The sequence below is a fragment of the Mauremys reevesii genome, linkage group 15 (genome assembly GCF_016161935.1).
Source record: "Mauremys reevesii isolate NIE-2019 linkage group 15, ASM1616193v1, whole genome shotgun sequence".
Lineage (NCBI taxonomy): Eukaryota > Metazoa > Chordata > Testudines > Geoemydidae > Mauremys > Mauremys reevesii.
In genome coordinates, this window is record NC_052637.1 from 4073823 (window position 1) to 4100570 (window position 26748).

At 53.5% G+C, this 26748-nt stretch overlaps 1 protein-coding gene across 1 annotated transcript; it reads right to left on the reverse strand.

The window, feature by feature from the left end:
• Positions 1-1637: 1637 nt before the first annotated feature.
• LOC120383922 (tripartite motif-containing protein 10-like) lies at positions 1638-26748 on the reverse strand. The gene is made up of 8 exons (XM_039502250.1): positions 26587-26748; positions 14204-14657; positions 10994-11089; positions 10181-10411; positions 7817-7839; positions 6988-7100; positions 4763-4822; positions 1638-2669 (listed from the first exon to the last, which is right to left on the reverse strand). Exons 2-8 carry the CDS (start codon positions 14618-14620, stop codon positions 2152-2154), a joined length of 1458 nt encoding a protein of 485 aa, XP_039358184.1. The 5' UTR covers positions 14621-14657; positions 26587-26748; the 3' UTR covers positions 1638-2151.

The window sequence follows — 26748 nt, forward strand, 5'->3', positions numbered from 1 at the left end:
AGTGATGGCGGCGGCTGGGAGCCCCAGGCCCTTTGAATTCGCCCCAGCAGGCTGCAGGGCTCCTAGGCGCACGCGCTGGGTGCGTACAGTGGCACATTAGGGGAAGGTGAAGCCCCGGACCCTGGCAGGAGCCATGCTGGGCGGGGAGGGAGGATAAGCCCTGAACCCCGGCAGGAACTGCACTGGCCAGGGGTGGGGAGAAGAAGCCCTGGACCGTGGTAGCTGGGCAGGCGGTTGGGCAGAGTGGGTAGGAGAAGCCCTGGACTCCAGCAGGAACTATGCAGGGTGGGGTGGGGGGGGCAGAAGATGTGGGGCTGAAGCCCGACCCCCTTCTGTTCAGAGATGGCCTGAGTCCCTCTCTCTCCCGTGCCCCATGCGCAGAGCTGGCTCTAACTCTCAGGCTGTAGAGAAATTCAGCCCAAATCTACTCACCTTGGTATCTCCGTTTCCCCCCTCACCACAAAGCTATGAAGGGATTCAGCTTAGGAGGCAGAGTCAGCATTAGCCGCATTTGGCAGATGGGATCTAGGGTACACAGAGGTGAAGTGACTTTCCAAAGACCAAAAATTATACAAACCTGCCGCCTATGTGCAAGGGCCCTGTGGCTGGGGGGCATCCCCCTATCCTGGTGCCCTTGAAGGAGCAGAGTGTGTGTGTCTAAGGAAGAATAGTCAGGCTTGGCAGAATTCTTTATATATATATATATACATAATTAACAGATAGTCTTGCAGCTAGTTTTAAGCATTTTTTCAATATTTATTGAGTTACATTTTCACAATTGCACAAAACTCTGGGTTTAGCATTTCCTTCCAATTGTTCTCAATTTCAGTTTTCACAGTTGCGGGAAATTATGGGAGGATCCATCAATAGCACGTCAGACCCCAATGATTTAATGTTACTAGACACCGAGATTAAAAAAGTTGAAGCTTTATAACTATGAAAACACAGATGGTTGCATCACCTGTCAAAAGATGCAGAGTCACTGTCCTTCAATCAAACTCGAATAAGTTCTCAATCAGCCTTGTTCTTACTTTGTGTATCTGTAATTACCATTCTCAATTGAAATATTCCAGGTGCCGGGGCACCTGGAGCCCATATAACCTGGCGCCTATGACAGTGGGTTCCTGTTTGTGGGTTGCTAATCAGAGACAGACACTCCTCTGCAGCTCAGATTTAGGCACCTATCCATGAGAGGGGTGTGGCTTAGGACATCCCTTTCCCCCTTGTCGGCATCTCCCATTGGCTAGCTGACATGGCTCCCCGCCTACTGAGGTGGCTTTTGTGAATTGCATTGTAAGGTGCCTGTGTTGCCCATGGATTGTCTAGGGAGTTTAGACCTCTGACTCAGCTCTGAGGGTCACAGTGCTGCTGTCCCTGTGATTTTCTCGCTGCCTAAAAATTACGCACTGTGACACTCAGCATTGCAGCACCCGAGTCCCTTCATGGACCGCACCCTGTGCAACCAGTCACCTCTCCGCAGAGCACAGCTGAGCAATTCCTGATTGACATGGGTCTGCACAGGACAGAGACAGAGCACAGGCTGGAGAGTGACACATCACACAGTAAAACCCAAACTCTCTTCCCAGAGGCTCAATATTCCTTGCAGCTGGAACATTAAAGTGGAAGAAACAAGAAGAATTGTTTGTAATGTTTTATTTACAGTAAGTTGCTGGAAAGTAGCAAAATAAAAGGAGCTGAGAAGGAGCTTTAATAACCACAGCACGGCCAGGAGATCCCCAGCTACTGAGAACAATGGCAGGAGCTCTGGCTGGGAGACCCCCATGAGATCTAATCCCACAGATCTGTACAAAACACTCCCTGCTGCTGCTGCTTCTCCCACCCCCCAACCCTGATTGATTCATGCTGTGTCCCTGCCACCCCCACCTTCGCCTGTTCCCTGCCCGGCTGTTAGTTCTGCCCCCTGCCCAGCCCCCACCTCTGCCCCTCAGAGCCCCTCTGCCCCTCCTGCAGCTTCAGAGGTTCTTCCCCCCTCTCATCCCTGGGGCTGCCGAGAGGGTGGGGGAGGCACTTCCAGGGGCCATAGAGATAAGGAGCCAGAGGCTGGGTAGATGGGAGTCCTGCAGGGTCATAGAGACTGGGCTGTGTGTGGCTAGAGAGGTTGAGTTCTGGTTCCCCCCTCAACTGTGTGTCTCAGGGACACAGTCTGAGCTGGGATCCCCATGTCCCCACCCAGAACCAGGGTCGGATTCTCCCCCTAGGGACGGAGCCCGGCGGGAAAGTGAAGATCGGGGCCTCGTCACCAGCATCGATAAATGTCACCTGCCCCCGGTCACAGTCCAGACAAACCCAGATACTGCTGGGGGCCCGGCTCAGGGGCAGGGGGGTCTCAGGGGAGGTGAGAGCCTGGAACTGATCCCCCCATCGCTCCACAGCCCAGATCCCCCCCTCAGGGCTGAGGCTGATCCCTCCCTTCCTCCCCACAGACTCTCTGGCCACCCCCACGGCCCAGTATGGCCCATCCCCCACCTCCACCTCCCAGCAGTGTCTCCCAGAGGTGAATCCCTCACAGCCCAGCACACATGGAGCAGCGTCAAATCTCTTAGGGTTGTTGGGCAGTTGCTGTTGTGTGTCTTCCCATCTCACACTTTTCTGATCCTCAGACAGGACGAGGTCATGATGAGCCGTGTCTGGATCCAGAGTCACATTCGCTGGAGAGAGAATCAGAGCGTTAGGGGCAGAGCTCAGCCCTGGGGGAGTCTGGGGCCATTTCTCACACTCCCCAGCAGCCCCGTTCTGGCTGGGACAGTCTCAGATCCCAGGGAACTGCCTCTTTCCTGGACACCTGAGACTGAGCAGAGATGTCACTGCAGCTCCTCAGTCTTTGTAACGGGTCCCACTTCATTAGTTTCTCATTTATCACAGAGGCTTCAGCTCCCTGCTCCCTCTGCTGGGGCTGCCCCATTCCCAGCAGCACAGACCAAGTCCCCGCCCCCACAAGCCAGGGCCGGCTCCAGACACCAGCCCACCAAGCACGTGCTTGGGGCGGCACCTTGGGAGGGGGCGGCGATCGGGGTTTGTTTTTGTTTTTTTCGGTTTGGCCGGGCAGCGCTAGGGGGCCAAACCAAAAAAACTTGGGCAGCACGGCGCTCGGCGGGGCGGGGATTTGGGCAGCGTGACATGATGCTCGGGGGGGCGGAGGGCTTGGGCGGTGCGACGCTCGCGGGGGCAGGGCAGCGCTCTTTTTGTTTGCTTGGGGCGGCATAAATGTTAGAGCCGGCCCTGCCCCGAGTGTCGACGCCCAAGCCCCCACTCCTCCCGAGCACCGCACCACGCCACCCAAGTTCCCACCCCCCGAGCGCCAGGTGGCCTCAGCCCCCCACCCCCCCCGACCGTCGCGCTGCCCAAGTCCCTGCCCCCCCCGAGCGTCGCGTCGCCAAAGTCCCCGCTGCCCCGAGTGTCGCGTCGCGTCGCACCGCCCAAGTCCCCGCTGCCCCGAGTGTCGCGTCGCGCCGCCCAAGTCCGACCCCTTCCCCCCAAGCGTTGCCCGGCCAAACCAAAAAAACCAAAAATAAACCCCGAGTGCCGCCCCGTCCCAAGGTGCCGCCCCAAGCACGTGCTTGGTAGGCTGGTGTCTGGACCCGGCCCTGTGTGGCAGAGAGCTCTGTTCGCGTGTGACTCAGTTAAGAGTGTTTCTGTTCATCAGCGTGGGCATGAACTCAGCACTGAGGTTGGTGTCAGGACTCTTTTTGTGTCCCCGCCCCCTCCGTGGCCCTGACTGAGGCCCTGCCCCCTGGCCAGGCTGGGAGACTTGCCCGCTATGGAGAGCCCCTGACACTCCACCTGCCCTGGACATGGGTCCATGGGCCTTTGGCAGCAGTCCCCAGCCCATGTCCCCACTCCCCGGGGTGCACCACCCTGGGCAGTTGGAGGATCCAGGGCTCCTCAGTGCAGTCCCTGGATGGCAGCCTGGTTCTGGCTTCTGGCCTGGCCAGGGGGCAGGGCCTCAGGTAAAGAGGAGCAGGGGTGGCGCCACTGAGAGAGGCCAGCACCAGGGAGAGATTGGTGCTGCGGGTAGGGGCTGCACTACATAGTGTGGCAAAGTACCTTCTCAGTCTCCCCAGCCTCTGCTGTTTTTAGCCCTGGTGAGACAGGCTTGGGTAATGCAGTCCCCATTAGGACTCAGGGGAAGTCTGTTCCCTGTCTCTCCACCAGTCTTGTTTAAAGTATTTTTACCCTGCTTTGTGGGAGAGCGTACTGCCACTCCTCCTGGAGAGGCTCGCTGCCTTGCTGCTCCAACACTCCTGGCAGCCGGGCTCCTTCTCCCTCTGCTCCCAGTCAGTTGATTCTAATTTGCTACCCTTTGCTGAACCTGACTGACCTGTAGTTGCCTACCAGTTGATAAGGAGGAGGGCCTTTTAACCCTCTGGGACTGACTCCTACTCCCCGGGTTGCAACTGTCTGTCCTGAGTTTATCACAATAGATAGGAGCTGCTCAGCTGCCTTGCCCTAAGCATAGATACTGCCTGCGATGCTCCACACCTGCCCAAGGCAACGTGGCCCTCTATCCCCAAACTATGCGCATGCTAAAAAGTGTTCTGGTCATCCCATCTTTAAAAGTGTGGGGGGTGGGGTGGGAGACATGGGCTCCTGGATCGCCTTACCGTTTAATGTGTTATTTTTAGGGCTGTGTGTGTGACATGGTCGCTGTCAGTTTGGTTGGTAACTTTAGCTACAATCTCATGAAGACGTTTTCTCTGGAATTTTCTCATAATTTAAAGGCAATCTTCACCCGCAGACTCACCCTGTCTGTGTGCTCCAAAGAATTCTCCTCTTTTTCTCTCCAATTCAGACGGCAGAGTGTCTTGGGGGAGAAAGGAGAAGAGAGGTGAGATTTCAGACTTTCATATTCATAAGAGCATCCCCACTCTGAAACTGTTTTATAATTATGACAGAGAAACAGACAGAGAGGCCCAGAGACACACTCAGATATTTAATATAAAAAGGTCTGAAATCTATTTCCCCTCTCAATCAGGCATCTCTCAGCAATGGAGCCAGCAGCCTTGCAGCCTCACAACTATCCCAGGACACACAATCTGTAAGATATTTACTTTTCCCTCCTCATCCCCTCCCTCCCTTCAGACTCCAGTTGGTTTGTCTCAATCACTTACTGCCTTTTGTCGTAACCTAGACCCAGAGCCTGCAAAGACTTTGGCATAAAAGTAATTTTACCCACTTTGGTCCCTTTGACACTAACGGGATGTTCAGAGTTTGTGAAATCCTGGCTCTAATGGTGAGCTGTTGGGTCTCAGTGTCTCCACAGAGAGGAGCATGATGGGGCCTTCTCATCCATAGGCAGAAATTGGAATAATAATATCATTTTATCCATGTGGACACTGAGGTGGAGGAAGGCTGGCTCCATGGACCAGATTCACCCTTGTACCCACAAAAGGAGAGAGGGGAGGGGCCATTTGTGACTCTGCTATTCAGTGGCTGCAGGGGCCGGTGCAGACCTTGGCACAAGCAGAGGAAGTTTTGAAGCCAGCCAGAGCTACATCCCTATGACAATGGCCCCCGTGTGTTTAGGCCACTGTGCAGAGTGTCTGAGGCCCAGCTTTCAACGGCCCATGTAGCTCTGTCCCTTGTCCACCTGCTCTCTCTTCCACCTGCCCTCACCACCCCCACCCCATTCCCAGCCCTCTCAGGAACCCGCCTTGTGCCTGTAGCTGCTGGGGAGGAGGCACAAGAGGTGCCTGTGCTGGAGGGATCCCTGACCGTGGGGGAAGGGCTTTCTCCTTCCCTACAGCCCATTTGGCCCAAACTAGCTGCAAACGGGACCAGAGCTCAGTGATGTGCTGGATCTGCCTTTGAGAAATGTGCCCCATGGCTGGTGATGGGGCAGTAGACGGGGAGGGCTCTGAGCTATAGACAGTTCTTTGCCACGTGTCTGGCGGTTGGGTTTTGCCAAAATACTCGGTATCCAACTGACCATCATATCTGGGGTGGGGAAGGAATTTTCCCCCAAGTCAGATTCACAGAGAGCCTGGGGATTATTTTCCTTCCTTCCTCTGTAGCCTGGGGCACGGGTCAGTTGCAGTTTTAACCTAGAGTCAATGGTGGATTCTCTGTAACTTGTGTAGCGGGGCAGTTATCACCCTCCTGGGATAAAAGGAGGTAAAAGGTGAAAAGCAGCTGAGGTCGGCTGACTGGGGAGGCAGCCACAGCTGGGGCCACACCCAATTAGGTCACAGCTGGCCCTGATCAAAGGTCTGGGAGCTAGGCAGGCAAGAGTCTCACTGCAGGGCTGCCTGGGAGCAGAGCACAAGGTACCTTACCCAGAGCAGGGCTGGGGCGGGGCAGGCAGAGCTGGGGACCTCTGGCCTGGCAAGTCCCCAGGCTGAGGCCTTGTTAAGGGCCATAGATGGTACTAGGGCTAGAAAGGCAGTAGGTCCAACCCCTTTGCTAATGATGAGTGGACATTGTGGACTGCAGGCTGCCCCAGAGAAAGGGGGCTAGATGACTGGCAGTAACCACTGAGGCAAGGTGGGTATAGAGGGTTGGGATGCCCCTGGGAGAGGAGACCCAGAGTGTGGGGGTACTGCTGTGGGCAGAACCCCAAGGTAAGGGGCACTGGAGTCCAGGAGGGGCATGGGGGGCTCTGAGGCAGGAGAGACACTGGCCAGCAGTGGGCGCTCTGGAGCGGGAAAGCTAATTCCCGGACTGACCAGCAGGAGGCGCCGCACTGCTGAGTGCTCAACCAGTTACACTTGAAGTTTTAAAATCATGATTTAAGGACGTCAGTAACTTGGCCAGAGGTTAGGGGTCGATTGCAGGAGTGGGTGGGTGAGATTCTGTGGCCTGCAGTGTGCAGTTGGTCAGACTGGATGATCAAGATGGTCCCTTCTGGCCCTAAAGTCTTTGAGTCATTTCTTAATTTAACAGCATCATCTAAGTGTGAACCAATTGATCAGCACCATTCTCTTCTCAGAGGCTCATCCCAATTTCCATTCCTAGATCCCTTCTAAGTACCTTTGAACTTCCCCAGAATCTCCATTAGCACAATCGTTTTCTGGGAGAAACCAGTGACTCTCTGGGAGAGACCAGAAGTCTCCTCTGGCTGCTGGAACTTCCCCTTCTCACACCTGGAGGGAAACAATTTCACTTGATTATATTTTACTGTGTGACTCATTAGAAGTTCTGGCTAGTGAGTCGCTGCTCTAATGGGCCTGGAGTTAGAATTCCTCGACTTCTCCCAGCCTCAGAGCAGGTGCAACACAACCCAGGGCCAAGCAACCTTCCCTTCAAAGGTCATGAATATTCTTCAACTCTGGTCTGGAGAGATCAGCTCTGGGGACAAAAGGGGAATTGAGTCTCCATGGCCAATTCACTCACAGGCCTCCATGCTCTGAGGGACAGGAGGTTCCCAGGTGAAGTGCTGTAGAAATCTGCCTCTAGGAACTAGACTGAGACACCAACTACCCCTTCCCCAGCTCATTTCTCACAGGTCTCCAAACAGCCCTCAGATGGGGAAAGGCTCTTGAAAACTACTGCCCTGGGCTGAACAGTGACCAGTGCCCAGCAGTGACAGGCCCATATTCCATCCCCACAATCCTGAGGCAGCCAGTCCCCCAGGGATGTGACATCTCTACAAAATACTTGAGGTCAGTCTTTCCCACTGACTGGAGAATTCCAGAGTCTTCTGTACAAGAGTGAGCACCCCAGGATGAAGTTGATCAGAGAGATTTGTATCCAACATGTGATCCCCCACACATTTTGCTGTAGAGCCCCGGGGAGATGCGGTGCTACCCTCATCATCAAGCTCTTTCCCAGCATTGTGGAGTGCGAGGGAGCCACATACCTGCTCAAGGTGGATCTGACATCCTAGAGGAGAGAGAGACAAAAGAATTTCAGTCCTCTCTGACTGACACACACACACACACGGGATTCCAGGGAAGGGATTTAGGAAGTATGGGGGAAGACACCCTGCCCTGGCCCCAGGGTCATTGATTCCCTGAGCTAATGGGGCTTTTCCATCTTTCATATCTCTGTGACTCTGCTAAGAATAATACTCACTCAGATGCATGGGTGGCAAGTTTGTAAAAATTTTGGTGGGGCCCAGAACCCGCCCCCAACTCCGCCCCCCCAGCTCCGCCCCCACCTGCCTAAGGCTCTGGGAGGGGGCTCGGCGGGGGAGGTCTGGGGTGCAGATCCTGGGCTGGGGATTAGGGTGCAGGAAGGGTGCTGGGTGCAGGCTCTGGGCTGGGGCAGGGGGTGGGTGTGCAGGAGGGGGTGAAGGGTGCAGGCTTTGGGATGGAGTTTGCGGTTGGGAAGGGGTGTGTGGGAAGGGGGAGGGAGTTTGGGGATAGGAGGGAGTGCAGGGTGAGGACTGTGGGGCTGAGGAGGTGGGCTACATGAGGCAGGCGGGGGCTCCGGGCTAGGGAAGAGGGTTGGGCTGTGGGGTGAGGGCTGTGGATCAGGGGTTCATGATGGGGGGCCGCTCCGGGCTGGGGACGTGGATTCGGGTGTGGGGGGAATGAGGGCTCTGGCTGGGGCTGAGGGTTTGGGGTTGGAGAGGCTCAGGGTAAGGGCAGCCTGCCTTGCCAGTACTGGCGGAGGGCAGGCACTAGGACCCTGCGGCAGCAGACAGCAAATCTGCTGGGAGCCCTCCGGGCAGCACAGGCAGGGGAGAGGCGCGCTGCGTTCTGTCAGGCAGGGACGCAACACAACGCGTCGGGGAAACACGCGGAGGGGGTGGCAGGCGGGGCTGGGACCTGCTCCAGGCAGGTCGCGGCGGGGAGACCTGCGGTGGCCGGGGCTGATCCAGGAAGGACCGGGGGGCGGGAAGAGACCCAGCTCCAACTATTGCTGGAGCAGGGCGCCCAGCCCTGAATATTGCTGGGGCCCGGGCCCCACACAAATATATAACCTGCCGCCCATGCTCAGATGTCAGCAATGCACATGCTGAGTGACACTGAGCTCTTCGACTGCTGGACTCTAGTGCTTATGATTCAGCAGCCCGCTCCTCCCTCTGTGGGGGTCTGGCATGTTTCTAATGATGAGTGCCGGTTTCCAATTGTCCCTGGGGGTGCTCAACCCCATGCCCCACCTCCATTCCAAACCTTTCCCCAATGCCACACCCCAGCCCAACTCTTCCCCCTCCCACTCAACCTCCACACTGTCTCTTCCTCGTCTCCTCTTGTGAGCTGCCATAAATATTAAGGAAAGAGTAACATGGAATACCTCCTTGGAGCAGTACTGAATCGCTTTACCTCTAAGGGGTTAAGAAGCTCAGATAACCTGGTTGGCTCCTGACCAGAAGGACCGATAAGGAAAGAAGCTACTTTCAAATCTGGTGGGTTGGGGGAGGTTTTGTTTGGGCTCTGTTTGTTTGTTTCCTCTCCTGATAGAGAGATAGACCAAGCAGGTACAACATCTCCTGAAAACCTACCTGAAATGATCCATCTAAGATTACAAAAATTCTAACTAAGGCAAGGAAATGCGTTAGGTTATTTTTTTTGTTTTAGCTTGTGAGTTTTCCCTATGCTAAGAGGTAGTTTTATTCCTGTTTTTGTAACTGTGAAGCTGAGTCCAGACGGGAGTCCTCTGTGTTTGAAATCTTTTTATTACCCTGTAAAGTTACCTTCCATCCTGATTTTGCAGGTGTGATTCTTGTACTTCTTTCTTTATAATCAAGTTCTTCTTTAAAGAACCTGATTGATTTTAGTGTCCTAAAGATAAGGGTCTGGTCTGTACTTACATTAAAGGCAATTGGTTGGTATATTATTCCCAAGCCTCCCTAGGAAAGGGGGTGAAGGGGCTTGGGGGGATATTCTGGGGGAATAGGGATTCCAAGTGACCCATCTCTGAATTTTTGTTTAAATCACTTGGTGGTGGCAGCAAGGACAAGCAAAGGAATTTGTGCCTTGGGGAAGTTTTTAACCTAAGATGATGGAATATAAGATTAGGGGGTCTTTCATGTGGGTCCCCACCTCTGTCCCCGAGAGTTCAAAGTGGGGAGGGAATCCTAACGTGAGCACACTCCCTCCCCGCTCCTCCCTTTCCCTCCCAGCATCTCCTGCACACAATGGAACAGCTGATTGCAGCAGGCAGATGGTGCTGGAAGAAGGGGGAGGAGTTGATCGGCAGGGCTGAGGGTGGGTAGCACTGAGTGGTAGAGTTGGCTGTCCTGGAGCACCCACCTATGTTTCTCATTCAGTCTCACCTGTAGGAATTCACTCTCTGGCGTCTGACACTTCCCCTCCACCTCACTGATCAGCTCACTCAGACGGGAAATCTGCTCAGAGAGTTTACTGACATTTTCATTCTGGATCCTCACAATCTCCTTGTCCAGCTTCTCCAGCTGGGCCAGCAGGAGTCGCTCTTGTTCCTCCAGGAACTGCTGCAATTGCTGAAATTCAGACACAATCTTCTGCCTCTCAGTTTGTGTTTGTTTCTGTATGAAATAGGGCAAGGGCTGGTCAGGGACATGGATGGAGCACAGGGTCCTTTCATGGAGAGCTGAGTGTGCAGGAGGGTGATTTTCTTTGAAAATCCTCAGATTTCTGACATTTGACTCTACCCTTTGGGTACTAGGCAGGGGATTCTCTCACACCTTCCCTTTTGGCCCCTATATCCCTGTGAAAGGGATGTTTCTCTGTCAGTCATGGTCAGCATCTTCTGTTATTTATGGTCTGTGGAAATTCAGACCCAGAGCAGCAGGAGGCAGGACTCAGCACTACACTAACAGAGACGTCAGGGGAGTTAAAAGAAACAAATGTTTTAAAAATGCACAAAATGTCTAGACCCAGTGGACAAGCACTTCACGGGGACATTTGTGTGAATTCAGGCAAGCCACAAGGGCTACTCATCAACTGAAATGAAAGCTTAGGGCTTGTCTACACATGAATCTAACCCAGCAATCCGTGATCATGGAGAAACACACACAAGCCCATGTTCACGTAGGCCACACAGGAGTCTGCCTCCAAACAGACCTCCCACTGCCAGTCCCTGCTGGCTCATAACAACAGGCACCTACCAGATAGTCCTGGCAATTCCTCTCTCCAGTCGCTTTCAATCCCAGCAGCTTTTCTCTGTCTTCCCTTAGAGTTTTCAAATGGGCCTGGATTCTTTCCTGAAGAAACAGAAATGATTTGGGAGGTTTCATCTGGATAGTTGAGAGGTGCTTGGAAGTGGGTGTTTTTCCACCCGAAACCCAAGATGACTGTGGTTCTAATCACTTTGCGACATAAGGACCACGAAGGTGATGAAACCTCATTAATGGAAACTAGGAGCGTGTCACATTCAGACTCGTTACCAATTCTGGTTCAGTGTTTTTAGTAATTAGCAAGAGATCTCAATTATACCCAAGCTTTACTGGTATTTGTGAACTGATTAATGGTACAGAGCATAACAGGGCACTGGAGTCACATGGGGGTGAATCAATAAACCTGTTTTTTGAAGGTTTAACAGACAAAGTGTTACAAATCTCAGAAGCCACCAGGGTTTCAATATGGGCTGGGATTTCAGCCCTGAAGCCCTGGGGCTGCACTGGTTGGGCAGAGCTGGTCTAAGCACCAGGGCAAAACTCGTGAGATGTCGGGAGGCCATTCGTCTGGTTTGAAGCTGCACAGTCCAGTTTTGTGGAGCACTGTCCCTGTCCGGCAGGGACTCAGCACTGGAAGTGGCTTTGTCTGGTGCAAAAGGGAGAGGAGGAGACTGAGGATGCAGGAGGACACCCGTGAGGGTGGGGGCAGGGCTGGGGTGGCACCTTCATGCAGAATGATGCAGGTGGGTGGCACGCTGAAAAAATGGTGGTGGGGTCCACACAGGGTGACTGATACTGGTGAGGACGGGCCCATGCAGGCAGGCGTGGGCATGTCTGATGTTCTGGGGATGCCTCAGTGACCTCCCTAATTAGACATGATGCAGATTTGTATAAAGAACAGGTTGGGGTTTGCCCCAGTACTGCCCTAACCCCTCTCCATGGCAATGCCCCCTGGGTAGGTACCCCATGGTCCCATTCCCTGGTCAAGATCCCGGAAGCAGTGCATTCTGGGAGATTTCAAAAGGCTGCCTGGTGGGACTAACAGAACAGCTCTGGCTGGTCCCTGCCCACGTACACAACAGAGCAGGTCAGACTGGCACTGGTCAGCTCCAGCCTGGGGTTGGTTTTGCTACAACCCAGTGTAATCCCAGTGGTACTTGGCATGGACCTGAGCTGTCTGGAGCCCTTTTGTGTGCGGACTCGAGGTGCTCGGGGTCCCACACAGCGTTTAGCCCAGTGATCTCCTCTAGTGCAGGCCGGCAGCATCTGAGTTTAACCCCTCGTGGAGCAGCACAGGAGTTCAGAATCCCAGTGGGAAACATCATCGCCCTGCAGAACCTGGGACCTTTATCAAGGCGTCTTTTCCTCCTAATGGCCACACTTCGTCACTGCTCAGTGCTGCTGGGGGTGGGCAGGGGGAGGCAGCGTAGCCTAGTGGATAGAACACTGCATTTGGCCTTGGAAAAGTGGGGGTTATACCCAGCTCTGCCACTGACCCACTAAGTGACTTTGGACAAGTCACTTCTCCTCACTGTGCCTGAGTTTCCCCTCCCACCCTTTGTCTGTCTTGTCCAGTTAGACTGTTAGACAGTTAGAGGGCAGGGATTGTCCCTCACTGGGTTTTGTGCAGGGCCCCCCACAATCGAGGTCAGATCCCATCTGGGGGCTGCTGGGATGCAAACAACAATATTAAACCCTGTGATCCAATCAGTAATAACAGCCACAGCTTGTAACTCCCCCTCTGCGAGCTGAAAGCAGCACTCTCACACAGACTGTCCTGCAGCTCTTGGGAATCCAGCACCACCTAGAATCAAACCTCACTGATCATTTAACAGCTTTGGGGCTGTAGGAAGGTCCCATAGTTCACTGGTGGGAGCTGGGTTTGAAAAGGATTAAACTGCTCAGAGAAAAAACTCCCCCACCCCATCAGACAAATTTAAAATCTTCCTCTGTTGCTTTCCTTGCGAGGCTGGAGTATCGTTTATGTGTATAGCCGCTTTCACGCAATGTAGGCTACACACAGCTGAACGATGCAGTTACACACCTGTGTCAGGCAAGGCCACCAACAGGGGAGGCAAAAGGGGCAGCTGCCCTGGGGTTCGGTGATTTAAAAGGGCCCGGGGCTCCTGGCAGCCGCCGCTGCTCCTGCAAGAACAGTGGTAGCCAGAGCCCCAGGCCCTTTAAATCGCTGCTGGAGCCCCAGGTGATGTGGCCTGGGCAGTGCTGAAGGGCCGTCTAGGGTAGGCTAGCCCCAACCCTGCCCCTTCTCCCTGAGGCCCTGCCCCTTCTGGAGGCCTGGAGCTGCCCCTCCCTCCCCCCCATCTTGCCCAGAGGCCTGGCAAGTCTGTCAGCAGCCCTGGTGTCAGGCAACTTGTGATGCCATTAACCTGTAATTAAAATCCAAAGTTATTACCCATGAGAGTGAACAGCAACTCTGGATCTTGTGCTCCCGGACAGCTTGCTTGATGGGAACCACCGTGTGAGCTCTGTGAGCCCAGGACAGACGAGAAACCCGACAAATTGAACTTAGATCCTCTTCACACAGAACAGTTTCAGAGCCTCTTCCCCATGTTCCCCACACACCCTCTTCCCTCCTGCCCCCTGTGCAGCCTCTACACTCAGCTGTTTCTATGGGGGCAGGACCCCAGCCCCTGAGCACCTCCAATCTCCCACTCACCCGCTAAGTGGGCAGAATGTGGCCCCAGCCCCCTATGGCCCCGGAGAACAGGGATGGCGCGTGGCCCCAGCCTAAAGCCCAGACAGCCCCAGGAGGTGGCGGAAGCAGGGGAGGTGCCTGGGGGCGGAGTGTGGGTGGGGCTACACCTGGCAGTTTGGGAAGGCATTGCCTTCCCCTGCCTCTGGTACCCGCCACCCATGCTGTCAGGGGTGTGGTGAGCGCAGCTCATGCCTTCCATGCCTGGCCTGGCAGCACCATGGACACATCTTGCTTCAGTCCTGTGTGTGAGGAAAGTGCCTCACATGGAGCTCTAGTGCCCATGTCTCCCTAATGATAGGCTGGGTGCCTGCCATCAGTGGCCAAGGCTCCCTGCACCTGCCCAGAGGAAGGAGCCTGCAGGGGAGAGATTTAGGTGGATCCAGAGATCAGGGAGAAAATCTGGGAAATTAGGAGATTCTGTGGCTCTGAGAGACTGAGTCTGAAAAGGAGAGAATTGAATTAACCCTGATCCACGTGTGTCCTACCTTGTATTTCTGGGCAGCATCATCCATGAGAAGCACCGTGTGAGATCTGTGCTGGGGGGATCTCCAACAAACCATACACACGGTTTCCCTGTCCTCTTCACAGAACAGATCCAGGGCTTTGCCGTGTCTCTCACACAGATTCTCTTTTCCTTGTTTGAAATCCATTTGTTTGATTTTTTCCACTATATTTGCTAGCTGATAATTACTCTGGAAAGCCCCTTTCCGGATTCGGGCTCTGCAGCTGGGGCAGCACAAAGGGTCATAGTCCCCCTCTGTCCATGTCTCACAGTACTGAGAGATGCAGCCTCGGCAGAAGTTGTGCCCGCACTGTATGGTCACTGGGGCCGTCAGATATTCCAGGCAGATGGGACAGTTGGTTTCCTCTTGGATTTCCCGTACAGGAGTCCCTGAGGCCATGGCTGCTGGGATCTCTGGGCTTCTGTTCTCTCTGCTTCTGCTCCGGAGCATAAATTGTTATGTAGATAGTGGAAAAATACAAATAAATAAATAAATAAAATGTTAGTTTTTATTCCATTCCATTTGTTTTATGAAAGACATTCTTTTCAGCTGATTCATTAAAAAACAGAATTGTAAAAATGAAACAAAAATAATTTTGTTCAAAAGTAGCGATGAAAAATAATTTCCATGGGTTAACCATGCCCGCAGATTTGCTCATGAAAATGAGGCTTTTCACACGGCAGAGAACAATCTGTCTCAGAATATGTTACACTGCCTCTCTCACAGGCAAGTCATCAGACCTTTCCCAAACACAGAACCATAAATCACCCCTGCTATCCTCTATTCCAGGGGTCAGCAACCTTTCAGAAGTGCTGTGCTGAGTCTTCATTTATTCACTCTAATTTAAGGTTTTGCGTGCCAGTCATACTTTTTAACATTTTTAGAAGGTCTCTTTCTACAAGTCTATAATATATAACTAAACTATTGTTATATGTAAAGTAAACAAGGTTTTTAAATGTTTAAGAAGCTTCATTTAAAATTAAATTAAAACGCAGAGACCCCCGGACTGGTGGCCAGGACTCTGGCAGTGTGAGTGCCACTGAAAATCAGCTTGCATGCCGCCTTTGGCGCACGTGCCATAGGTTGCCTACCCCTGTTCTATTCCATAGCTCTGCAGCCACAAAAAATACAAGGCAACGTGAACTTGCCCATGGGATAACAATGTTACCCTGGATACACACAATCAGTTAGGTACCAAAGTCCCCGTTTAAGATGCTTAAGTCTCAGTTTCAGAAACACTTCAATGCAGAAAATACCTAATGAATCCTATAGGTGCCTAAACTCACTCAGTGCAGTGGTGCCAGATCCAGGAAGGTCCAGGGGGGCCATGGTCTCTGCACTTTTTAATATGGGCACGAAGCAGCAGAGGCAGGGGCTGCGATTCGCAGTGGAGGAGCTGATCACGCCCTGCCCACTGTTCCTTCTCCACGCCCCCCCCCTCCCCCGAGGTCCTGTCCCCTGGCCAGGCTGGAAGCCAGAGCTGGGCTGTGGTAAGAGCTGCCCAGGGAGCCTGGGCTGCTGTGGGGAGCCCCATATCCTCCACCTGCCCCAAGGTGCAGGGACAAAGGTCAAGGGCTGCTCTTGGGCATCTTGGAGGCTGCCCAGGGCAGTGGAGTTGTAAGGATCAGGCCTTTTTTTGTAGCCTTATTCTAAGGCCTAAAGCCGAAGGTCTTCGTCTGCAGCCAGATTAGAAGAGCAGCAGCCATTAGCTGAGAAGCAGGAAGTCACATTCTCACATTCCATCTAAATGACATTCAAACAATATAATATCGGGCTGTTAAGAAGGAGGCCCTGTCCTAATGGCCCCCACTGTCACCAGATAAGGAAACAGACCTTAAGATGGTTAAAGACAACTTAGTTTGATAAGTAATTTCTTGTCAGACAGAATGCTATCAACAGCTGTAGTTGTGAAATCTTCATTTCTTTATTGTTTTGTCTTTATGGTCCCCACTTCCCTATTGTTTGTCTGGAGGGTCTTTGTCTGGTTGTTTGATAGTTTTTGTTGTATAATTAATTTTGCTAGCTGTAAATCAGTTAAGGTGGTGGGGTATGATTGGTTAGAGAATTTTGTTACACTATGTTAGGTTGGTTAGTAAAATGTTACTAAAATGATTGGTTAAGGTAGAACTAAGCAGGACTCAGGTTTCACTCTATAAACTGGGGTTCAAAAGGAAGTTCTTTGGGGAGCCAACTCCAGGACACGGCCCCGAAGATCAGAGCTGCCAGACCTCAACACCCTGCCAATGACACCGTGCAGAAACTGGAGTCCCCCAGATGGACCTGATCCTGACTGGCCACCAAGGCCTGGTCTACACTAGGACTTTAATTCGAATTTAGCAGCGTTAATTCGAACTAACCGCTCAACCGTCCACACCAGGAAGCCATTTAATTCGAACTAGAGGGCTCTTTAGTTCGAATTTGGTACTCCACCCCGACAGGTGGAGTAACGCTAAATTCGCACTTGCTAGCTCGAATTAGGCTAGGTGTGGATGCAAATCGAACTTAGTAGCTCCGGGAGCTATCCCACAGTGCACCACTCTGTTGACACTCTGGACAGCAGTCCGAGCTTGGATTCTCTGACCAGCCACACAGGAAATGACCCGGGAAAATTTGAATTCATTTTCCTGTCTGGGCACTTTGAATCTGATGTCCTGGTTGGACATCGGGGCGAGCTCCGCAGCACCTGCAACGATGCAGAGCTCTCCAGCAGAGGAGTCCGGGCAATCCAAGAATAGAAAGAGGTCCCCAGCATGGACTGACCGGGAAGTCATGGATCTGATCGCTGTGTGGGGCGAGGAGTCTGTGCTCTCGGAGCTGCGCTCCAGCAAGCGGAATGCAAAGACCTTCGAGAAGGTCTCCAAAGCCATGATAGACAAAGGATACAGCCGGGATGCGATGCAGTGCCGCGTGAAAGTCAAGGACCTGAGACAAGGTTACCAAAAAGTCAGAGCGGCAAACGGACGCTCCGGAGCACAGCCCCAGACATGCCGCTTCTACGAGGCACTGCATGCCATTCTCGGTGGGTCTGCCACCACTGCCCCACCAGTGACCATGGACTCTGACGATGGCATAGTGTACCTGGACAGTTCCTCGGCGATGTTCGCCGATGGGGAAGATGAGGAAGGGTTTGTGGAGGACGGCGCAGGCGACAGCGAACACAATACCGCTTGCCCTGACAGCCAGGATCTCTTTATCACCCTCACAGAGGTCCCCTACCAACCCTCCCCGGCCATTAACCCGGACTCAGAATCAGGGGAAGGATCAGGCGGTAAGTGCTATAAACATGGAAACATTTATTTCTTTTAAAACAGGTATAGAAAAAATAGAAATAGTATATAAAATTTTTTAAATGTCTAACTATATAAAAAGTAGGTCCACACATATAGGGATAGAACAATAATCCTCTTGGGACAGTTCAACAAAGCTCTCAGAGAGCTGCTCGAAAAGCCTCCGCAGGAGGTTCCTGGGGAGAGGTGCCTTATTGGGTGCTCCGTGGAAGCACACTCTTCCGCGCCAGGACATCCTAATGTACAGAGGAATCATCGCCTCCACCAGCATTGCTGCATATGGTCCTGGTCTGTGCAGGGCTTCCCTTAGCATCCGCTCTCTCTGACTCCGAGTGACCCGCCTCAGGGTGATGTCGTTCTGGACAGGCTGCATCTAAGTAGGGCAATTAGTGTATTGTTACTACTGTTAATGGTTTGCAATTAGGTTGCATAACAACGACCCTCGCTTAACAGCCACGTGCTGGAGGCCACAGAGAACAAGCATACATTGATCTTTCCCGTGCACTGGCGGGAGGGGCTGCAAAAGGCTCAGCCTTTCTGCTTTCCAGATTGCCTTTAGCAGGAGAGCACAGCTATCCAGTAACTGATAAGCATTATGTACTTTAAGGCTTACCAGGACTGTCTGCAAGACGGATTCAGCTGTCTCTCCCCGCTTGTCCACTCTCCTGTGCAATGGCGCCGCCAATGAGAGCGTATTCCGAAATCTCAAACTTGTCCTGAGATCTCGTGAGACTAGGTGCCCTGTATGGTCTTGTTCAGAGAAACTGACTACACTGTGTTGACTGTTCGCAAACATGTATCTGTTCAAGGAAATCACTTACTGTTTCCCATCACACAGCTTCTGCTCTTTCCCGGACTGCCCCGGCATCCCCCTCGCAGAGGCTGGCTCAGATTAGGCGGCGAAAGAAAAAGACTCGGGATGAGATGTTCGCGGAACTGATGGCCTGCTCCAGAGCCGAGGCGGCCCAGCAGAGCCACTGGAGGGAGACCCTCTCTCAGCAGCAGCGCTCACACAGCGAACGGGAGGACAGGTGGCGGCAGGAAGACCAGCAGGCGACTCAAACGCTGCTTGGGCTAATGAGGGAGCAAACGGACACGCTCCGGCGCCTTGTTGATGTTCTGCAGGAACGCAGGCAGGAGGAGAGAGCCCCCCTGCACTGTATCTGCAACCACCCTCCAACGCCAAGAAGTCCTGTCCCCCCCTCACCAAAAATTACAAGACGGAGGGGCGGTAGGGGCCGTGAGAACTGTCACTGCACCACAGCTGAGCACTAATGTACCACACACCTGTGACGCTATAACTGTGTCAAAGCGCTTCCCTTACAGGATCACCCAGTCCCAAATCCAAGTTTCATCACCCCACTATGTAGTAGATTAATAAAAGGTGTTTGCTGTTGTTCACTCTTTCCGTCACGTCTTTCATGTCAGAAGACTGTGTGTATGTGGGGGGGGGGGGCAGGGGGTATATTATTGCACGGGATCGCCTACTTTAGCAGGGTCCAGACTATCGGGGGCAGGATCAACTGCAGGGCACACACACACTGCAGTCAGTAGTCACCAGGGTCACTCTGTGTGGTGTATGCTGCCCCGGGTCATTCTGTGATGTGTACGCTTGTCCACGGTCCTAGCACCTGCCACCCCCTAATGTTAAGGCATGCTGCCCTTACCATGCACTTCCACCGTAGGCGCGATCCTCTCCGCTGCCCTGAGCCCCAAGAAGAGCCCTCATCCACGGACAGATACTCACCCTTCCCCCACACCCATCACCCCTTCCTACGCCCAAACCCACAGCCCAGAGCCTGCATCCAAATCCCTATCCAAAGACGGCCCCACTCGCCCCTTCCAGCAAACCCACCCCTACATGCACAACCACTTGAAACCGTCCCCCACCCCAGAGACCTATGTAGGAGCAGGAGGCTGTCTGTCCTCTATTGTACAAGCGGTCTGTACATCAGTGCACACCGTACCCAGCACAGTATGCGTCCATGTTTCAAACCCAGAACAGAAATGCAAAGTAAAAGAAAGATTTATTAACAATAATTGTTCCGTTTAATTTGTTTTAAAACGTGTTTGGGAAGTGGGGGAAACTTGGAGAACGGGGTATGTAACTGCAGATCTCACTCAACACAGAGACACAGGCCCAGGATCAGCGTCTCTTAAAATCAAGTGGAGAGTCATAGGTTAGCCTGCTCTCCGAGGAAACTTGCTTTCAAAGCCTCCCGGATACACAGCGCTTCCCGCTGGGATATTCTTTCGGCACGGGTGTCTGGCTGAGCGTAAACAGCAGCCAGGCGATTTGCCTCAACCTCCCATCCGGCCAAAAAGGTCTCGCCCTTGCTCTCACAGACATTGTGGAGCACACAGCAAGCAGCAATAACTACGGGGATATTCTTTTCGCTGATGTCCGAGCGAGTCAGTAAGCTCCGCCACCTCCCCTTGAGACGTCCAAAAGCACACTCCACCACCATTCTGCACTTGCTCAGCCGGTAGTTGAAGAGCTCCTTCTCACTGTCCAAGGCGCCTGTATAGGGCTTCATGAGCCAGGGCATTAGCGGGTAGGCTGGGTCCCCGAGGATCACTGTAGGCATCTGCACATTCCCAACCGTTATTTTGTGGTCCGGGAAGAAAGTTCCTGCCTGGAGGTGTCTAAACAGACCAGAGTTCCTGAACACACGTGCGTCATGAACCTTGCCCGCCCACCCGACGAAGATGTTGGTAAAACGTCCCCTATGGTCCACCAGTGCTTGCAGCACCATTGAAAAGTAGCCCTTTCGGTTAATATACTGGCTGGCCTGGTGGGCTGGTGCCAGGATAGGGATGTGAGTCCCATCTATAGCCCCACCGCAGTTTGGGAATCCCATCGCGGCGAAGCCATCTATGACGACCTGGACGTTTCCGAGAGTCACTACCTTTGAGAGCAGTTGCTCAACGATTGCGTGGGCTACTTGAATCACAGCAACCCCCACGGTAGATTTGCCCACGCCAAAGTGGTTCGCTACTGACCGGTAGCTGTCTGGCATGGCAAGTTTCCAGAGGGCTATGGCCACTTGCTTCTGCACACTCAGGGCTGCTCGCATCCGGGTGTCCTGCCGCTTCAGGGCAGGGGCCAGCAAGTCACACAGTTCAAGGGAAGTGCCCTTACGCATCCTGAAGTTTCGCAGCCACTCTGTTTCATCCCAGACCTGCAGCACTATGCGGTCCCACCAGTCCGTGCTTGTTTCCCGGGCCCAGAATCACCGTTCCACACCATGAACTTGACCCATTGCCACCATGATCTCCACTGCCCGGCGTACCCTGCTTTCTGAGACGTCTGCGCCACTCTCCTCACCGCGCTGCCGGAGCCTCCTCGCCCGATTTCTCAGCAGCTGACCGTGGAAGAGGTGGATGATAAGGTGCGAGGAGTTGACAACGGCCATAAGTGCAGCGATGATCGCAGCGGGCTCCATGCTCGCAGTGCTGTGGCGTCCGCGCTGTCACTGACCAGAAAAGTGCGCGAACAGATTTCCCGCCGGCGCTTTCAGGGAGGGAGGGCATGATTGACGGTTCCATGACGACAGTTACCCAAAACCACCCTCGACACATTTTTTCCCCCAGCAGGCATTGCGAGCTCTACCCAGCATTCCAATGGGCAGCGGGGACTGCGGGAACTGTGGGATAGCTTCCCACAGTGCACCGCTTCCAAAGTCGATGCCGGCCCTGTTAATGTGGATTCAGAAATTCGAATTACTGTCCTTAGTGTGGATACACAAATTCGACTTCATAAGGTCGAATCCACAAATTCGACTTAAGTAGATTCGAAATAGTCTTGTAGTGTAGACAAGGCCCAAGAAAAGTTCATCTGTCTTAGTGGGAGTGGGGAGCATTGTATGCTTAGCGTGTGCATTTTGTTTTGGTGATTGTTAATAAATAGAGGTTATGTAGGATATTACTGTGTGAGGCTCTTTCACTGGTAAACGACCCCACACACCTGCAGAGTGTAAGGTTACGCCTGAGCCCTAGGAACAAGTGGGTGCCCCTAGAGTGTGTGAGTAACAGAGAATTTTGTGAGGGTAACAGAGTGTCTGGGGCTCCCGACAGAAGCCCAGACTCCGGAGGTGGCTCTTACCACTGCTGAGCTCTGGTTTCCGGCCTGGGCAGCACCTCAGTGGCGGGAGGAGGAGCAGGGGATGGAACCAGGGTTCTGGTGCCAGTAGCGCCCCCACTTCTGTACAGACTCCAGCACTGCTGACTGAGTGCCTCTGTTGTTGTAAAAAAAAGTTCCCTCAGCACCTATGGTTTGTGCTCTGGGCTCCTGCTCTGCTGTCTCCCTTCTGGCATCCAGGCTAAGTCCCAGAGTGATTCATAAACTCGGGAAAGACGGGCATTCGGCTGCCTAGGTCATGCGTGGGGTCATGGGCAGCTCATGACCCTGTGGCTGGGGGAGGCTAGACCCCAGTCCCACCCCTTCTGGCCAAAGTGCCACCACTTCCGGGAGCCTGGAGCCTCCCCCCACCCCAGCTGCCAACACCCATCCCAGGCTGGCCAGTGCCCGCAGCACCACCCCCACCATATGCTGGGGCAGGCAGAAGTGCTGCGGCCCCCACCCTAAGGCCCTGGAGCCCAGCGGCTCTGCCGAAGCGGGGCCCTGGGAGGTGGAGTGTGGGTGGGGCCATGCCTGGCCATTTGGGGAAACTCAGCCTCCCCTACCCACTGCCAATGGGTGGGGCCCCCATCTGGTAGCCTCCTGTGAGTATGCCTAAAGGATCAGGCCTTGCAGGCAAGTTCACACAAAACACCTGAGGGCAGGGGGAAGATAAGAGAGGGAGAGAGGAGGAGCCTCCCTCATAACTTTTATCCCAGAATTTCAGGCACTCCCCTGAGATGTGGGACCCCTCTGCTTCACGTCCCCCCAACTTCAACATGCTGCCTACACAGCTGTTTTACAGCACTTATGCAAGCGCCAGTTTGTCGACCCAGGCGGGAGGCTCAGAGCCATGGACTGTGTAGACGTAACCCCAGGGGCTTCTCTCTCCTCGTTCTTTTTTTTTTTTTAAATAGGAGTTTAGGCACCTAATTTGGGCTTTGAAGTTCATAGTGATTTTCTCAGTGCCTAACACTTATACATGGTGCCCCAGACCAGAGCCCCCTGCTGCACCCCAAACCCCTCATAGAATCGTAGGACTGGAAGGGACCTCACAAGGTCATCAAGGCCAGTCCCCTGCACTCATGGCAGGACTAGGTATTATCTAGACCAGTGGTTCCCTACCAGGGGTCCGGGGTCCCCTAGGGGGCCTCAAGCAGGTTTCGGGGGGGCCTTCAAGCAGGGCCAGCATTAGACTCGCTGGGGCCCAGGGCGGAAAGCTGAAGCCCCACTGCATGGGGCAATGTGGCTTCATGAGGGTCCCTGTGGCATAGGGCCCCAGGCAAATGCCCTACTTGCTACCCGCTAACACCGACTCCAGCTTTTATATGCAGAAAACCAGTTATTGTGGCACAAGTGAGCCACGGAGTTTTTATAGCATGTCGGGGGAGCATCAGAAAGAAAAAGGTTGAGAATCTCTGATCTAGACCATCCCTGACAGGTATTTGTCTAACCTGCTCTTAAAAATCTCCATTGAAGGAGATTTGACAACCTCCCTAGGCAATATATTCCAGTGCTTAACCACCCTGATAGTTAGGAAGTTTTTCCTAATGTTGAACCTAAACCTCTCTTGCTGCAATTTAAGCCCATTGCTTCTTTTCCTACCCTCAGAGGTTAATGAGAACAATTTACCTCCCTCCTCCTTGTAACAACCTTTTAGGGACTTGAAAACTGTTATCATGTCCCCACTCGGTCTTCTCTTTTCCAGACTAAACAATCTTCCCTCATTGGCCATGTTTTCTAGACCTTTAATCATTTTTGTTGCTCTTCTCTGGACTTTTTCCAATTTGTCCTCATCTTTCCTGAAATGTGGCACCCAGAACTGGACACAATACTCCAGCTGAGGCCTAATCAGTGTGGAGTAGAGTGGAAGAATTACTTCTCATGACGTTTCCTTTTTTTGCAACAGTGTTACACTGTTGACTCATATTTAGCTTGTGATCCACTATGACCCCGATCCCTTTCCACAGTGCTCCTCCCTAAGCCGTCATTTCCAACCCCAGAGCCTGCAACTCCTCCCACCCTGCTCTCCAATCCCCTCGGCCACAGCCTGGAGGTCCCTCCTACATCCCAAACCTCTCAGCTCTGGCCCCACCCCAGAGTCCTCCTGCCCCAGCCTGGAGCCCCCTCCTGCCCCTGAATCCCTCCCTGGAGCCTGCACCCCCAGCCAGAGGACTTACCCCCTCCTGAGCACTGTGAGAGGGGCAGGGCCAGTGCAAGGATGTTTCGCGTGCTAGGCAAGACTTCCACCTTGCACCCCCCCTCTGCCCTGAGGGCCCACCCTATGGCAGCTCCCCACCCTCCACCCTGAGGCACCACCCCCCACCCCAGCTCCGTGCACGAGCACGGGTACCCCGAGCACACCGTCACTGCTTCACTTCTCCTGCCTCCCACGCTTGCGGCACCAATCTGCTTAGGTGCCGCAAGCCTGGGAGGCGGGAGAAGTGAAGCAGCCACAGCGTGCTCGGGGAGGAGGCGGAGCAGGGGTGAGCTGCGGTGGGGAGTTCCCCTGAGTGCCGCCCCTCCCTCCTTACTTGCTGCAGGCGGCCCTTCCCGCACTCCCCTGCCCCAGCTCCCTCCGCCTAAATGCCGGCGGCGACCGAGTCAGCCAAAGATCCGGCCGCTGTGGTCGCTGCCGAAGAAAATCCTGCCCCCCAAATGCTAGTGTCCTAGGTGACCGCCTAGGTCGCCTAAATGGTTACACCAGCCCTGGAGAAGGGGTTTGGGGTGCAAGCTCTGGGTGGGAGTTTGGGTGCAGTAGGGTGCAGGCTATGGAAGGAGTTTGGGTGAGGGGTGCAGGCTCTGACCCCCCGCCCCGATTTAACCCCGGGTCCCACCCCCACCCCCGATTTTTCCCCTCCAGCTCCTCTTCTGCTGCTACCTACAGTTCCTTGATCTCCCCTGGTCAGTACATTTCTGCCCCCTGCTCAGATCGTGACACTGCTCTGCTGCAGGAGGTGCCAACTTTCTAAATTCCCAAGGGGTGCTCGACCTCCCCTCTGTCCCAGGCCCTGACCCCACTCCATCCCTTCCCCAAAGGCCTCACTCCCAACCCGCTTCTTCCTTCCCCCACTCCACCCTGCCTCTCCCCGCCCCACTGAAATCCAGAAAATCTCTGCCTGGGGGCCTTTAACTCTACAGGCACCTAAACTCACTCAATGCCGAGTTCATTTCTATGGTAAAATTCCCTAAGGTTCCTAAATTTCTGTTTCTGGGCCTGGGCACTGCTGCCTCACTAGGTGTCCAGACACCTGCCTCACATGTAAACCCCAGAAGGATCCTCCAAGCAGAAGACAAGCAGCAGAAAACCTGTGGGGCCCAACCCTGTAGAATCCAGAATGATGTCATAAAAATCCTGCTTTGGCTGAAGCCACACCTTCAGGTGAGAGACGATTCTGTGTGAAAAATGTCAACACGCTGTAATTATGGAGGTCTTTAGCTGCAGAGGAATAGAGATCTCTAATAGAGACTGTTCATGTTTTAAAGAAAACTATTTGGACTATTCAGTAAGGAAATATAATTTCCTCAATTTCCTGTTTCATTTTCATTAAGCTAGAACAGAAATTATGTTGCTCAGAGGAAACAAATTGTCTCTCACATGGGGGAGCACGTTACTTGCTGTTATTCTGGTCTTACTCACAGAGATCTGAGCATTGATAACATCCCTGTGCAGATGTACTGGTGAGTAACAATGGCACCTACCAGCAGCTCCTGGATTTTCCTTCTCCCCACTCTAGTTAAACACCATATTCTCATCTCCCTCTTTCTTCAAACTCCCCAAACAGCTTCACATTTGATTCTAAGAGGAGAAAATTTGCTCTATGTTTTGGGGATTTTACATCAGGAACAAAATTGATCAAGATACTATGGGCCTAGAGAGTCACAGGAACAGCCCTGCAACCCACAAAGCTGAGTGAGGGGCCTAGACTCCCTATACAACATCCCTCTGCTCAGCATCTCCCATTGACTGGTTTAGGCAGCTCCCTGCCTGGCACGCTGGCTTTTGTGTCACCATTCTAAGGCACTTACATCTCCCCAACATTCAGGCTTTGTGGCTCATGGTGTGGTTCCAGTGACTTTCTAGGCAGCTGCAATTTAGACCCAGTGACATTCAGCTTTGTAATACCTGAGCCCCTTCATGGATCCCGCTCTTTGTCTCCAACTCAGAAGGAGAGAACAAAATCTCCCAGCATGCAGCAGGCTCATGAGGCCGGGGGCCCTGCCTGCTTTTCCTGAGCCCAGATGGCCCCCAGGACTCCCCAAGTGAAGGGTGAGCTAGCGAGGGGCACTGCAGTTAGGTTGGTCATTTTGTGCTACATGATCTGAACTCTCTTGTGCTTTATCTGGTTAACTGGGGCTGGGGAGACAGATTTCCTGCTTTCGTAATTATAAAGCATCCCCACTCTGAACTGACTTAACACACACACAGCTGAGCTTTTAATAATAATAAATAAATAAATAATAATAAAAGAAGAAAGCAGCACTGGGCCGACCCTAGGTACCGCTGGGGAGCCGGGGGGCGCACAGGGGCTGCCACTCGCATGCATCTGCTGCAGGAGCCCCACAGAGAACAGACCCAGCCCAGCCAGGACTCTGGCACCAGCCCAGCTGGGGGCATTTTCAGCCTCATCCCACATCACTGTCCTGTGCTTCTGCCCCCCCCCCCCCAGCATTGCCCTGCAGCCTGTGCCTGGGATGCACTTGGGCGCACAGCTGGATGCCAGGAGGTGTGTGAAAAACATCACCAGATTCAGGGTAACCATAGGTGGGTTTTTTAATAACTTCAGCAAAAATGTTTTTTTTAAGTCACCCCTGCCAGGACCCCTCCGAAAATGGTCGAATTAGGCCCCGCATTTCCTGTAACTGCCAGGCGAGCAGGGCAAAGGCAGGTAAATCAACGCTGCAGCTACTGCTATTCCCTTCCCCCCAAACCACAACCCCTGCAACCAACAACCCACCTGCAGGGAGCCAGCGGCAGACACGGGCTGGTGGTGAGTGCAGGAGGGGACGGGGGACAGTCGGCAGCCCCCCCCCCCCAACGAACAAGCCAAGGCCCCCGCACCCGAGCCAGGCGCCCGCAGCAGCCACGTGGCGCTGCAGGAGGAGCGAGGAACGGAGCC